The following is a 16,426-nucleotide window of genomic DNA, read 5'->3' as shown; positions in this document are numbered from 1 at the left end:
ACACTGATACACACTGATTTTACACATAAAGACCACGTATCAATTTATTGGAAAGACAAAACAGCCTGTAGAAACAGCTAATTAATGAAAAAATTTAATCAATTCTGTGGATCTGGAGGAGCTTTTGTCATGTCTGAAATGCATTATGGGAAATGTAGGAACCAGCCTTTTGGAAGCTTGGCCGATTTCAAGGAATAAAAATCAGAATATTTCAACCTATGTATTGTCCACTTCTTTTTAAATATAGCACTTGGAAGTACATCAGCTTTATGGGAGCGCAACACTAAATTTCTGGTCCTCTTTAAGCAAACAAACACTCCCTGGCTACTTTATAAGGTAAATCAACACAATTTAATGTGATCAAACATAGCAGTTTGGCCATATATTCTACCTTGAAAAAGCTCTTAGTGGCTTTCTTGTTGCAAAACTAATGTGCAACACACTTTTAAGACATCTTTCAATCTTTTTAATCTTAATGTCTGTGTCAAAACGACTACAGAGCGACACAAAATGACTCAAAAAGTTTGTGCCCATTGTCTCATAATTCATCAATGGTTATATTGGAGCTTCTTCCATATGGTAGTTTACTGCATGAAAACCTACAACCATCTAGCCTTTTATATCAGTCTGGAAAACATATACGCGTGAACGTACGGTGAAGTAACAAGTAAAAGAGTGAGAAGGTTTTCTTCTATTCAAATTTTTACTATTCTAGCTGTGAATATGGTTTTGTGGGAAATACCCCTTTAACCAGAACATGAATGGGCCACAATCTATGGCCACAATGGAGAACATTAGAGGGCTCGCTCGCCGCGGTCACGAGAGCACTGGGACAGTGACGTCACTTTCCTAAACCGGGCTACAGCAGTTGAGTTGAGTTGAGTCCCGAGCGAGAGACAGGCTAGAGTCCGTGAACAGCTCAACTTTTAATGTATGCGAGCCGAGTCGGGTCAGTGTGTAGCTGCGGGCGCACTGTTTTCTTCTCCTTTATGCATCCTCCTGCTCGACTTAGCTTAACAACGGCTCGCTGTTTTCTCACCGGTTTGGTAGCTAATCTGGTTTTGGCACAAAAAGCGGTTGTGTGTCAGTCTCTTTTATGTGTCCAGCCCTCCTGCGACTCCAACACATAACAGGGTAAGAGTGTCCAGTAATTTTCATATCATGTAAGATGTCGTTGGTCGAAGTAATTGCTAGTCATTTTTACAAAAGCCTCACAACTTAATGTTTGTTACTCCCGGCGATAAATTGAACAAGTAGGTCCTGTGCTGTCCCGCGGCGTAGTTACAAAGCTCAATCTGATATTCAAGTGTTTAGTGTACAACGATGCACGTCTCGCGCCTTTGATACTTCTTGTGCTAAACGAGTTGCAGCTTCTCCCATGTTTATTCATGTATCCAGACACCACTTCCATTGTTTGAGAAGCTGTATGAAATGAAAATATGCACAGGTAACAACTTGGTCAACTGTGGTTTGAATTGTTTACTGGTGGCAGTAAGTAGCCTATGTGGCCCTTACAATACCCAGTTCGTGCTTTCATACAAATCATGACAGCGGATTCAGTGTTAGCTGTGTTACAGAAGACCACACATTTGTATGATATTTATTAATTAACCTCTAATATCTATAGAGATGTTCTCAATTCATACTACAACTTCTTGATTGTGGTTTTGAATCTGCATACTTTGTCATTGATGGACTGCTGTTATTTTACAGTAAATCTGAATGAATGTGGTAGGCAAATGTGTTAATCTGAATCGCTTGAATGTTGCCAGAGGAGCCCAGACATGGTTGTCCTTGGTGCACCCACTTACTGCACAAAACACCTCTAATAACACATCAGGATCTGTATACAAAAACTCAAGACTTACCCTAACTTGCACTTGGTGTCTGCAAACCTTTATGAATGCAAACATTTAAAAATATGATCTCTTCAGGACCTCACTACTAGTATTCATTGCAAAAAGTCTTTAATTGCTTACAAAGTTCTTTCAGTTGAAATACAAGCTCACACAAAGGACTCTGGACATAAAAATAATGGAGTAAGTAGCCTAATTTTGCTGGAACACCCTCCAAGATATTTTGGGGGCAAGTCGTCAACAAGGTAATTTCAGGCATGAAAAACTGGAAATACGCTTGAGGTGTAAAAATACAGTCACCACACATCCCCAAGGAGTTTGTGGTAATTTAAAACATCCCAATAGGACACAATACAAAACCAGATACCAGTTCCACCACCAGGTTTAAATTAGATTTGCATGTGTTAATGCTAAGTCCATTCCCAAAACTATGTAGTTTTTAAAGAGGAATAGGTGATTGTAACAGTTCCTAATATTTGTTACAGCTTGAGTATAGATGTTGTGATCAAACTCAATATGAAACTATAAATTGAGTACAGCACATTTGAGTTTTTTCAGGAAAATGTTGATTTGCTAAGGCTGTAGACAACTGCCTCCATAAATCCCTGATGTTGCACTGCACATTTACAGTTCATCCTGACTGTACTTGAGTGGGTACAGTGTCACAAAATACTTCACAAGTCAGGTAGTTCAGTCTTTTCAGAAACTCTAAATCATATTAGAAAAGGGAGCTAACATCACTGAGGCTGAGTTTAAACATCTGTGTTTTTTTTTCCTTCACAGCCTTGACTGAGTGATTGAGTGAGTGACTGCATGGACCGGACTGAACATGAAGAGCCTTAAAGCCAAGTTTAGAAAAACTGATGTAAGTATTGTAACATATGTTCATGGCTGTGTCAAGTGTGTGCCCATGTGTGCTTGTGTATGTCTGTATGGCTGAGTCAGTGTCTGTGTATGTATGGCTTGAGCAGTTGCAGATGATTTATGGTTGAGTTGTCAACCTTGGGGTCAGCAGGGCCCAGTGGCTTGTTGACATTTTGCTATTTGTTTAAGAAAAAATAAATAGTTTTGAAAAATAAAATAAATAGATTTCAATGATAACGTCCATGTAATCCATTTAGAGCTCCCTCTGTGCTCTTGTAAACAGAAAAAAAGAATGCCATGTTCAGTTTCACATGACAACTTGTCAGCTCTGATGGGGTGTCATGAGAATTTTAGGACCCTGAAAAAGGGGTCATGAGGTTGAAAAATCATGATTTGTGGTGTTAGCGATATGACACAGACTTTTACACAGACAGGCAACACAGAAACCACACACTTCTCATGTTGAGCCACTTTGTGAGTTTTTTTTCTTTATTAATCCTACAAAGACCACAAGTATATTCAGATACTCTGACTCTTGACTGTTCCAGATGAGGATTTGATCCTGCTGACTATGAATCACTCTTTGGGGAGGAATTTCTCCATATTGGTTCAGTCATTTATTCGGTCACAGTCTAAGATACTCTAGATTCACAGGAAGTGAGGCGTCTCCACAGCATCTGACTCATCTGTTGTCACGGTGACCGTAATGACACAGAGTTAAATGCCAGACAGGAAAAGTCTGGAGGGCTGCTGGATGAATGGGATAAGTTTTAGGGGATAGAGGGAGTGTCGCAAAGTAGACAAGTTGGGATATGGAGTGAAGAAATGAGACACTAGGTTTATGTAGGCAGTTTCCATGAGATTAAGAGTGTGTGGCGGGGCAGGATGATGAGCTCTGGTTAAATGGCATGCTTTGTTGAGAGAGAAACTGTCCCACACAGGAAGAATTAGGTGGAGTACATCCCTGCTTTTACTCAGTTATAGTCACAACATACTGCAGGGCATAGTTGGAGTATGGATTATGGATTGTGTAGAGAGCAGGACTTCTGTTAGTGTAGAGCAAATCAAAGACTTGAAGAACATTCAAATGCACAGTTAAAACTTTTTGTAAGGAATATTGTAGCATAATATATTTATATCAATAGAAAACCTGAAGAACAGCTATTTTTCCTTTTAACAGCCTGCAATTTTGCATGGCCAAAGTCCTAATATTAGTAAATGATTGCAAATTCAGTCAGCTATGTAGGGGAGTACAATAGTGTCCATTGTTCTTGAAAATATTGAGTCCAGGATTGGGCTGCAAGGTCACAATAGTTCCCCCTTAGTGAGTAAAATGGACGGTGGCGGTCTCACCTTTACTATGTGCTTTCCAGTCAAAACCTGTATTGTTACAGTAAGAGTTCTAAATAGTTTGATGCTTTCAGAGTGAGATGCTTGTCCTCACTAAAATAGCCAGTTGTAGGCGGTTTGAGAGAAGAAAGAGAAGATCAGTAGATGTGAATGTTGCTTAGAAACACGACTGAGGCCATTTGCAGTCATGCATGCCTTTGCAGACCTCACACCCACATACATTGTCACAGTTTGACCGCTTGGAGATCTCAAAATTATTTGGTTTGCCTTCAATTGTAATATAACCCTGTTTTCATATGTGTACATTGATATGGTACTGTTTGGAAAAGGAAACGATGCTGCATTGTTGTGCTGTATATGTATTTCATGTTTCATGCCAAGGCCTGCCCATCATCCAAGTCAATATTGCACTGTCTGTGTATGTATGTCATGCTTGGTGTATTGATTATGTACTATAATCAGAAAATAGTGTATTTCTGTCTTGCTGCTTTCTGGAAAACTATGTCAGACCAACTACTATATTTTGAGTTTACAGATAAAATTATTTTCTGTGAAGCACTTTTGTGAAATAGAGAATCACTATACCTTCTTTCAAGTACACATTCATTTTGTATGCAGAGGAAACCTGGGTAAAACAGTGTCACTATTACATTGCACACTTAGTGATTATAATTAATGGTCATGATTAAGATATGCAAAAAAAAAGTTCCACAAGCCAGGATGTTTGTCCTTTGAGCCAATAGTCATTCCATTGCTTTTTATAGAAGCCCTGAACAACCGTAATAGAAAGAAAATATCTCTTAGGTTCTATTTTAGGCTGTGTGTTTCAGTGACAGATTACTCAGGAATGTTCCCCCCAAAACCAGCCCTTCACTTTTTAACAAAATAACAGAAACTTAATGCCCTCGTAAAGAGGTTTTTATGAAGTCAAGACATTTCCAGATAATGTGTAATGGAATATGTGTTTTAGTGTCAGATCTTTACTAAATGCCTCATTTTGAGGGTAGTCGTGCAGTGCAGTGAACTGAATGCATCAAGCAGTGAAACCTCTACTCAAACACGTCTACAACATGAGGCCCATATAAAGTAGACGTGTAAAAAGGGGACTGAGAATAAGATGTGTTTTTTCTGTAATATGATACATGCAGGATATTGGCAAAATGTAGAGCTCACTGATAAGGCCTACTATTAAAACCTTGATGATTTAATTGTACACAAGTTTGAAAGAACACAATATAGTTCAAACAGACATCAACACTACGGTTTTTCTTTATCAAAAAGACGTTCAATGTAATAACAGACATTTTGACACATAGCAGGAAAAGAACCAATGTGTTTTTCCTGCCCCAACACATATAAATGTCTGTTATTAACAAAACCTTTCCCATCACTTCAGCCTTAAATCTCAATTTTTATCGTTCAGTCATTTTACACACCTTGCAAACACATAATTACTCTGATTAATTTCACCTGTTCAATGCCACCTGGCCCACACAGGAGTCATTATATCAAAGCACTGTGCAGACCCACCAAGCTTGATTTTAAATTCTATTGCACATCATGAATTTTCCAAACATGAGAAATATTTCATGCTGAACAGCAGGGATTGCGTAACAATTTATGCACAAGACATCTTCTATTTGATGTAGTGTTGCAGCCATAAATGATATCTTGGGGTTTGAATATTAAACTCAAGGAGAAAAGGAAGAAAGACTCAACCTCAGATACACACATGAGCCCATGCACTTTACTTTGTCCAGATTATAACTCTCATTTCTAAAATTTAGATGTAAGGAGTTTTTCTTATCTTATTTAGTTTTTTTGTACCATCTACACATTGATTTTAGAAGTTAGTTTTATTTCTTCTAGTACCTTGTCTCTGTGTGTGTTCTTTTAATAATTTGTGATGTTTAATACCTAGCTACAAACCTCTAAATTTCCTCTGGGATGATACATCTTAAAGTGTATACTTTAAATGTAGCATCCGTGTAGAAAAAATATTTGATCAATCTTAAGGAATTAGGGCTGGAGTCCATTTGAGATTAATTTATTTCCCTGCCCTACTTTAAGTTACTCCAAACTTGAGGTGCTGTTATTATTGTTTGGCTGCTGTACCCGATAAGAAAGACGTGAAGATCAGGTTGTGTGATGATTATCTGAGACTACACAATCACCCAGAAAAAAAATATTAACTGCACACCACGCACACACACATTTGCCACTGTACTTTCTTGGTTCAGGTTATTCTTTTATGGTAAGGGATGATGTAGGCAGTAGGCTGCAATCAATATGAAATAAAACTACTCTATCCATCAAATGCTGGCACTTAAAGCTGTGCTTGAATCACCTAACACATACAACCCTTAATTAAGACACCATTGAACAACCATGGCTTTTCTAACTGGATGTCATGTACTCAATTAAGTTTGACAAAAAACAGACCCTTATTCCCACATTATATTCATAGAATGCTTTAAATATTTTTTATGACCTAGCAGCATATTTGATTGTTGGGAAATATGTTGGGCCATAGAAATAGCATGCAAACTATCTAAAACTGTACAGCCAAGCAGACTCCGTAGGATGTGTCACCAGGTTAAGTAGATCGGCTTTCTCAAATACTCCCCTTTGAATGCACTGCAAGGCTAAGCAGTGTGAAAACGCCGCCTACACTAAAGGTGCTTGCGCGTTTCCAACCTTAATGTTAAACAGCGTTAATGCTGCACAAAAGATGAACTGAGAACACAACTGAATGTGTGATTTTTCTCACAGATTACAAAGCAGTGATAATAACAGAATTTTTTCTGCAAAAGGATCATCATGGCTGTGTTGTGATCTTACTTTTTCCACAATAAATTTCCACCAGAATTCTGCGCACTCCAGTGCTTAAAAGGGAGAGACACCAGTGTTGCTTTATCAAACTCTCAAAGCAGGTGTGTAGATATGCAAGGTCAAAGTGAATCAGAGGAATTCTTCTAAATTTGTGTGTTTCCACCACGTATGTGTGTGTTCTTGTGAAATATTTGCAAGTCTGTCTATAGACTCTGTGTCTACGTTTGAGTGCTGTTTCTGCTTCAATATGTCTTTGGAATACATCATTGACATTTTGGGATTCGTTTGTGGATAATTTCAGTTAAGCCTATTTGGCCAAACAGTCAGTATAATGAGGGAGTTTCTGTGTGTGTGTGTGAGCAGTGTTTAAGACAAGCAGACGGTGTAATCTGGTTTCTGGGAATGGGTTTGGCAAACAGCCACACAGAGACTTACAGGCATTTTGCTTGAGCCACGTCTGAACAGTCAGCTGTCAAAAATGGGTTTGCTGTGAACCTGCACTGACGAAATTGATAAGAATGGTTCTCTGTGTTGTGTTAAATTAGACCTCATTGATTTCATTTAAATCCAATTCTACCAATTTGACTTTTTTGACACATAAAGAACTGAGGTGGGCACAAAGCCTGTAAAATAAGGTTGTGTGAGAATGTAAATGATACTGTATTGTGTCTGTCAATTGATCAATAACTGGTTGTAATTATACTAATATACTTAATTAATTTAAGGCTGAGTTTGATTGTAGAATATTGATTGGGATTCAAATATGTGGCCAAACAGCACTATCTGTATTAATGTAAATATTTTTGTTAGATTTAGTTATGGCTGGGTATTGCTTGACAATATCATATTTGAGTTTTGGCACTGATACCAAAATTATACTTTTCTTGATACCTTGATACCTACCTACAAACCCTTATTTTCATTTAACAAAAGATGTTAAAGATCTCAAATATGAGATTTTGTGTATAAACAAGCATCTTTACAAGAGCTTTGTCTTAAAATACAAAACTTTGATTGTGATGGCAGTCAGGGCCGTTTTTCTTGAAACAAATGTAATCTTAGAACAGTCATGTAATTATAGAAATCTTAATTAACTCTTGTAGAGTGCGTCGGCCCTTTGAGACTACATTAACAACTGAGTCCCTGCTGTTTGAGCAGAGCTGCTCTAAATGAGTTAATTTGCTTAGACTATTATCTTACTCTCAGCCCTTTACTACCATCCCCCAAGCACATTACTTAGTGCTGTTGTGCACACACATGCACACACATACTTACACATTCCAAGTCTGTCTTTGTTATTATCAGTGTATTCTATTGTTGACAGTGGTTCTAGTATTAAACCCTCACTCAACCCTTCATACTGTCACACTACTTAAACCTGCTCCCCCAGCTGCTAGACTAAGCGGGATTACTCTAGGCTTTCACACACACACACGCACACACGCACGCTTTCACATCCATGTGCATAGACTAGTATCCAGCATATGTGCAGACACACACACACCCACTCCCCTTATCATCCACTCTCTGTGTCTAATTGATATGTGGATTATGCTGTCTCCTCTTACTCTGCACAGCTGTTTCATAGCTTCAGTTCATCCAGGCTACATGACACTGGAGACTAAACTGTGCGTTTACTGTATTTTTGACACCTATAGAACCTGAATTTAGCTTTGTAAATATTGGAGGAATGGAGCTCTACTTATCAGGAGTTATGAAATGTTTCTGCTGGAGCAGCACTACAACGGAAATCACATGCTGATCATCTGAAAACATATTCTAAAAATGCTTTGTGCACAGTTTGTTTGAATTTAAACCATTCCCTGGCTTCTTAGTACATCAATGAATATATAGCCATTAGAGAAAAATGTTATGCCCTACTTTTTTTCATAAAAGTTGAAAAATAGCGCAGCCACAACATAAAAATCATTATGTAGTGACCTAATAATGTAGCAGTCCTTCAGTTATTGGTTTCTTTTTAACTGAAGCACAGCCTGAAGTATCTCCACTTGGCACTGTTTGATTTGGCCCAGACTGACTTGGTTTGGCATGGAATGGTTTATTCTGGCTGGGTGTAGTGAAAGGGTATTAGTACTGGGAGTGACAGTTAAACCTCAGGGACAGCCCGGCATTAATCTGGTAGAGAGAAGGTGGAGGAAGGGTGTATGTCTGTCTATGTGTTGTCCCTTGTCTGCAGGAGATAGTTCAGGAGTCCAAGGGATAACTATGACTCTTTTCACACTTACTACATACAGCAAATTCATATTGTATCTAGCTGCAGCTGAGAGAAAATGCAGTTCAGTGTCAACATTGATGTAAAAAGATATGTGCAGGCAATGCAGAGAAGGAAAAATAAAGATGATTCATGATGCTCATCAGTTTGATTCAATCATGATTGTCAGGAGGATGAGCTAGCCACCAACCAATCATACAGAAGTCAAGCCGTGGCTTAAGCTTCCCTTGATTTGATCACCCAACGGTATGAACAGAAATACTGCTTCATGTGCATTATCGGTGGTATTGGAGCAGTGCTTGTCATACGGCATGTCAGTCTTGACATAAGCCCTATCAGTTAAGCAAATAAAGTAAATTTCACTTAGCTAAATGTTATTTTATGTCTCCTTCATGGAACTGGCTATAGTCTTATGATGAAGAGCATGTTTGTAGCAGTCTCTGTTTGTACCAGTGTACTTGCTTTCAGTAACTTGTGAAGATGTCCAGTCCACCTATGCTGCTAAATTAGTCGCCAGAGTTAGTTAGCTGTTGTTTATATCACTGTGCTCACAATCCTTAAGTTTCACCCTTGATTAGACCACATGGCCTTCTCCAAGAATGTTAAAAAATACAGACTTCAAATAGTTTAAATGAATCCAAGTCAAGGCAAAAGGAAAATGGCTTAGGGCCTGTTTAAACATGGATCCAATTAAAGCAGGAACTGCCCATGGGATCTCTTTATTCCTTATTGCCTGTGTACATGAACTACAGACATACAGCCAGGAAACCTGCTCGTCAGCAAAAACACGAAGCACTGAGCATGGTAAAGGGAGGCAGGTGTGATCCTTGTGTCGGTGCATGTGTGTGCATGCTCATTTATGTGTGGGTGTGTGTTTGTCATGGGCTTGTTTGTTGTCTGCTGTGGGTGTGAGGACACTGGTGATGATGCAAGGTGCTTGTCTGCTGCTTTATGTGTATAGTTATTTATACGTGTTTATGAGAATTTGTTTGTGGAGGTATATTTATCAGTATGAATTTAAAATTCCAGTGTGCAATGACTCACTCGACTGACGCGTCTGTTGACACAGTTCAGAACTTCATTTAGATGAAGTCATGGTGTAAGATGCAACTCATCACTGATAATGATGGCGGCACCAGAAAGATAGACAGAAGCAGATATGGTGGATGAGGGGAGTTCAGCTGAAAGAATTAAGGAAAAGGGGGAGGAGTTGTAAAGAATGATGAGAGAAGAGAGACACAGATGAAGAAGTAATGAGGAACAAGAACTGGATAAAGGAAGAGATGATTAAAAGACTAAGATAAAGGAGGAGAGATTGGGGACGATGGGGAAGAAAGCGGGCCAGAGAGAAACCCTATTTGAGTAAGAAGGGCAGTCAGGCTCCCCGCCCCCAGTTAGACTCAGAGGGTTTGTTTAGTTTGGCTTGCTCCGAACAACTGGAACAATATTCATGCTAGGAGATGGATAGGGGAAGGGTTATACTCAGTTCACCTGAAAAAACTATGAGAACTTAACTTCATGAGAGACTTTTGGCATTGCACACTGATTTGCTGCTTACTTCCGAGAACTGTTTTCACTCGCAAACGTTTGTGAGGTGTGTTTTTAGTTCTATCTAATGATTTAAGTGATGGAAGTGACAGTTTTATGGATTCAAGTCTAAGTTGAGTAGCCAGACAAACACTGTTTCCCTTTTCAGGTTTGTTGCCCAAAATTTTGTCCATGGATCTTAACACAATCTGTGTAACTTATATTTTTACTCAGACTTGACTCTTTGTACGCTGACTGATGTCTGTATGGATCTGTGAGTGTGTGTGCAAGTGTGATTGAACTGCCTGCCCTATCCCAACTGAAGTGAGCGATACAGTATATTTTGCCCTACTCCTCGGACTTTATGAGGAGCCCTCAAGTGTAATGAGGCTGGTTGCTTTCCAAGTCCAACAGTGTTTATTTATAGGGCAGGAAAGGCTATTTGTGTCAGGAGGAAGTGTTGCATGAGGGCTGGTTTTTGCTGGAGGTCTTCTTGCACCCATAAATGTCCCATGCTAGACTTCTGCATCAATTGTTCATCTTTAAAATGAACAATTAGAACTTTTCAATGACAAGAACAATGTGATAACGTGTATTTCGAGAGTTCCAGCAGTATGTCTGAAAACAATTTCTGAAATCTCATTATAATTTTTACAAATTTAGTTGATGCTTGTATTCACAGCATCTGTAATTGAGTATGTGAGTACAATGGTTTCCTCTTCTGACAGTCATGGTGGCCTCATAGTATTCCTGTAACTACACAAGTTGTTTGGCAGAGGAGCACAAGAAAAGCACTAAAAAATGAGGCAATTAGAGGGGTCAAAGGGAAATGTTTTGAACAGAGGTCGGATAATGTGTTTTTCAAGGGCCAACACTGAAGTCAAGTGAAGTGAAGGGAGGGTAAGGAAGGCTGATGGATGACGTGATGACAATTTAGTTTTTTTTGTATTCCTCTCTGTTAAGTCTGTCAACCATAGAAAGGCTGAGATATCTTTAAAACAATAATAAGATCACATCATATCTTTAATTCATCAGTTAAAAAAATAAATACAATGGTAAGCCACTGCTGTTTAACAGCTTTAGGACAGAACAATCAATTACACTCCCAAGAAAATCCAAGTAAATACTGAATGACTCTCAGTGTTAATAAACGCAAATGGAGGAAGGCTAAAAATGACAATAAGGTCTTTAAGGCCCCACCATCAACAGATGATGACGCATGTCTGATCTAAAATAAATTTACATGGTAACTGCAACTTGGTTCCTTTGAAAATTATTTCTCATCTGTGCAACTAGGGCACAAATATTCTGCTTGGCAGTCTCTAATGTTGGCAAAGTTGGTGCAAAGAAGCTCCGTTGGCAGACATTTGGTGTTAATAGTGGTGCCATTAGTTTTCATTAACGTCTGTGAAGGCTAACTCCACTGATTCTACACATCAAAGTATGTTTACAGGTTTCGGGGAGTGCTACTGCAGATGTGAAAAATTTTCTGTGTTAAGTCTTTTGTGGATCCAGAGGGAGTGACGCAAAGGCTGATTCTGAAGTGATGTCTTGCATCTGAGGACTATGAGTTTGAAAATGAAAAAAAAAAAAAAAAACCTGTGGAATTAGAAAGTGGTCTTAGTGAGCTGTTATAGGAGTGCAATGATAGATTGGTGGAGTACTATTTTAACTACACCATTGGCTAAAGTACATACAGTATATGGACAGTATATTGACGGTACCAAAATCTTTCGAATAAAATTCATTTTGTGAGTTGCCAAATGAAAAAAAACTAAGGAAATTTGTAACATTATCTAAACGTGTGGTCCAGATTGGGCCGTATTGTGAAAAAGCATAGCAGCATCTTTCATTATGAGAGCAACCATCTGGCCTTTGTTTAACAGTTCTGTCTACCAACTCTCTTATTCTGGGTTTTAGTTTCAGAGTCTAGTAAACTATTGTGGTGTGTGTATGTGTGTGCGCCTGTTGATGTGTGTTTGTGCTACAGAGGGCAGTAAGCAGTTTCAGCTGTGGCCCCAGAGAAAGGATGTATTGTTTGAGGACATCTGAGCATCTGCTTTGTTGCAGATAAGGGGTTTGAAGTTAACAGTCACTGCTGATCAAAGGGCATTGATATTGTAGATGTGTCAAACTTTGGCTTTTCCTCACTGTTTCTTTTCCTTTCTGTCCTGTACATTGTTCAACCTTCCATCCTCTCCTCTACTTCCTGTCTGTACTGCCCTCCTGTGTCTCTGGACCACTCTCTCACACATAGAATATTCTTGTAACCTGTATGGAGGTTATCCCCCTCTGGAGTAAAATCTGTGATGTTTGTGTGTCTTACCTCCCATGTAACCTTCTTTTCTTTACGTAGTTAGTTAGCTTTATCTCTCATCTCTGCATATAATCCCAAAGACAACAAAATTCTTGTTTACACACAAAATCTGGTTTAGTGTGTGAACTGTAACCTGTCTGAGAACCTGCAAGGAAGAAAATACTTTATAAGAATATATGTATATCTGTATTTTAATTTTAATAATCTTGTGCTAGTTGGTTGTTTTTTTCCTTTTCTACTTGACATAACCTGATTTGATTTCCTTTCCAAGTTTTAGCCTTTTGGTTAGTCAGTCTCTCTCTGAGTGAGGAAGTACAATGTCTAAAGATAACGCACAGTCTACTCTGTCTATTTCCCTTTCGTTCTCTCTTCATGGCAAAATATTTTGTTTCTCTTGCCCAGCTAACAGCAGGGCCTTGTTGGTTGGTCTGTCTGTCCAAACACTTCAGTCCAGAGCAAGATTTCCTGACAATTACTGGAACGATCACCATGAAATTTGTTAGGGATATTTTTCATTCCCAGATTATGATTACCAGGGATTTTTGGTGCCACAGTCAGGTCAAATTTCCCTAAAATAAGACTTAAATTCATGATAAGGTAATTCTCAGATTTCCATGAAATTTGCCATTGATATGCATTATGATTTTTCTAATCTTTAGACTTCCTGGGAAGGGATTTGCTTAACGTGTTTTGTTTGTTTGGTTTCACCCGAGTTCACAAGAGATGTGAAGGTCTCCTGGTCTCTTTGTTTAACAGGTCAAGCTTAACTTAGTTTTAAGTTTACTCATAGCCTTACTCATCCATATGTAGAACTAAAGCATTTGCATTGAAATTTACAGTAGACTCCTTCCTTCATCTTTTGTAGTGATTCAGAACACAGTGAAGGCAAATAGGATCACCCAGAAAATCAAAGAAGAGCAAATACCTTTTTATCTGTAGATCAACAAAAATGTTATTTTGTATTTTTTGGAGGAGAACACACTAAAGATTTTCTAAAATAAATGTTTTTCTCTTTAACTCTGTCTGCTCCTAGCAGCTGAACTCTACAAACATACAGAATGTAATGCAGGAATTACTGTTTCCCAATCTTAGTTTGTTTTCCCTTCAGAGAACCGAGAAAGTTCAGAGGAACAGAAAAAACACTCAGCAGAGCAGAAATGTTTATGCAAAAACCATTACATTACAGTCACACACACTTGATGCACATCTGTTGTCTTTGCAATTTAGTCCAAAACTGTAGTATTGACGCGGTGTTTGAAGTTGTGATTCCATAGTTTGTTTTCAAGACTTCACAAATAGAGAGAACTTAACATCTGTGTGGCAGGTAAGGAAGAATGAGTAAAATATAACTTTAAAACAATGCACAGGACATAAGTAGTAACTGGTATTATTTATACCAGTCCAATATTTCTTGGTCTCTCAGCATGTCTAATTGCTCCTTGCTCTCTCGTCCTTGTCCTTGCATCCAGCCTCAGGCCTGGACAAACAGGAAACACTTAGTGTTATCAGCAAGCTCTTTGTGTGTCTTAATGAGTGTCAGGCTAAAGACAGAGACGGAGCAAACACTACCGTCCACACCCTGATCCCACTGTAAACACACTTATCGTAGCACAGGAAACATAAAAGAGGGGGACAACCTGAAGGAGAGGCAGGCAGACAGATCGAGCGGGAGAGAACCGGGACAGTCGAGGAAACATCACTGAAAGCAAGACAGAAAGTGAGATCTATTTAACTTCCTGGCATATCACACATATGATCAGTCGTCTTTATTGATTTATAATCTCAGGATTAGGAATCCTATGATTTAAAGTTGGCGCAAACCAATGTGGGCCAAAGCTACAATATTCATTACAAGCAGATATTGTCCAAAGTAATTTAGAGTTATGTGTTGTGTGCTAGTTTAATTGTTTTTGAATGTGTGGTGTTTGTACAGTATGCAGGCTGCAAGTTATGATTATTTTCATTAACAATTTATCTGATAGTTTAAAAAAAATGCCTATTGCAGTTTCCTAAATCTTCACATCACTTGCTTTTGCCGACCCAACAGTCCAAAACCCAAAGATATTCAAGTTACTATCATATAGCACAAAGAAAAGCAGCAAATCCTCACAACTCAGAAGCTGGAACTAGGTCATGTTTGGCTTTCTGCTTGAAAAATGACTTAAATGATTAATAGATTATCAAAATAGTCGATGATTAATTTTCTGATGTTTAATGGTTTCAACTCTAATGAGGTGTTTAGGGGTAGTTCTGATGACAGCAGTAAGGACCGGCCTGATATAATTTGATGTTTTGGCATTTTTTGGCACAGGTATATTTAAAAATGAATCAAAGGAATCTCCAGAATGTAACTCTCTTTTTCAGCATGGGACTGGTTCTCAAAATCTAACCCTGTCAGCTTGTTGTCTCTAAATCACTACTCCAATCCAAAATAGCCACCATAAAGGAAGCTGATTTGCATTGCCTGGACTCACGACTGCCATGTTTTTAAGCCATGAAACATTTTTAAAATAATATTCTCTGAAACAAAAAATAAATGTTATATAATTGTGTACCTTATTTTAAACTCGTTATCCAGTGTTCTTATGTATATAGGAAAACACAACAAATTGTTATTTACTTTAAAGATATAAAGATATTTTTTTTATTGATGTGCTGCTAGAATATGGTACTGTTGCCTCTCTGTCGCTCTCAAAACAGCAACATTTTCTTGTTTTAGGCTCTTTTTTAGTGTAGAAAACTCTTAAACACACTTTGTTCCATCACTTTTTGTTTGAGTCGAGGCCTCGCACTGATTTTGCACCATCTCTCCCAGCACATGATTATTTCATCAGCCTCCTTGCGATGACACTAGTTGTGTGCGTGGCCGAAACTGGAGCAGTGCATTCCGCTCCACTTAAACCTGTCCATTACAATGTAGTCTAATGCTATCGGTGTCATGCTGCTCTGTGGTGATGGCCCGTCATTTTTTTGTTCAGCCTATTAAAATCACAGAGGCCATTAGACAGGATCATGCTATACAGTACATCAGTGTTTCCCCTGTAATTTTTTGTATTAGTGCTGGTAGGGGTTCAAAGTCCATTCCAATTTTTCTCCCACATGCAGGTCTTGTTAATGAGACCATTACAGTAGCATGCACTGCAAATGTCAACTGTATACTTGTCAGTTTTTGGATTTAGACATATCAATGTAGTGTTTACCAAACCAAACCATTCACCTGCCCAAATGCCAATCACAATATGGATGTTTTCATATATCCCAATCATTTAATTATTGCCTGTTCTTTAGATATTTTCTCTGCTTTTGATTAACGCTGCAGTCGAAGGTGAACCAGTGTGATGCTTCAATATACAAAGAGGAAGTCCTGCTCAATATTAGGGGAGTGAAATTAGTCATGAATTCTGGAGAAGGTGCACTTCTGAGACACAGATGTGCAGATGTTGTAAG

General features: G+C 38.5%; 1 protein-coding gene across 2 annotated transcripts in view; it reads left to right on the top strand.

Annotated features, from left to right (window-relative positions):
* The first annotated feature begins 872 nt into the window (after positions 1 to 872).
* The window catches only part of rai14 (retinoic acid induced 14), a 39,027-nt gene continuing 23,473 nt past the window's right edge, over positions 873 to 16,426 (top strand). For both annotated transcript variants that reach the window (XM_087172735.1, XM_023401497.2), the window contains exons 1-2: positions 873 to 1,134; positions 2,640 to 2,721. In XM_087172735.1, coding sequence (XP_087028861.1) covers positions 2,686 to 2,721 — 36 coding nt within the window. In that variant the 5' untranslated portion in view covers positions 873 to 1,134; positions 2,640 to 2,685. The remainder of the gene's footprint in view (positions 1,135 to 2,639; positions 2,722 to 16,426) is intronic.

The sequence above is a fragment of the Seriola lalandi genome, unplaced genomic scaffold, assembly GCF_002814215.2.
Source record: "Seriola lalandi dorsalis isolate HSWRI2012SDOR001 ecotype SW California unplaced genomic scaffold, Sedor1 jcf7180002053686, whole genome shotgun sequence".
Classification (NCBI taxonomy): Eukaryota; Metazoa; Chordata; class Actinopteri; order Carangiformes; family Carangidae; genus Seriola; species Seriola lalandi.
This window is presented reverse-complemented; position numbering and strand designations above follow the sequence as displayed.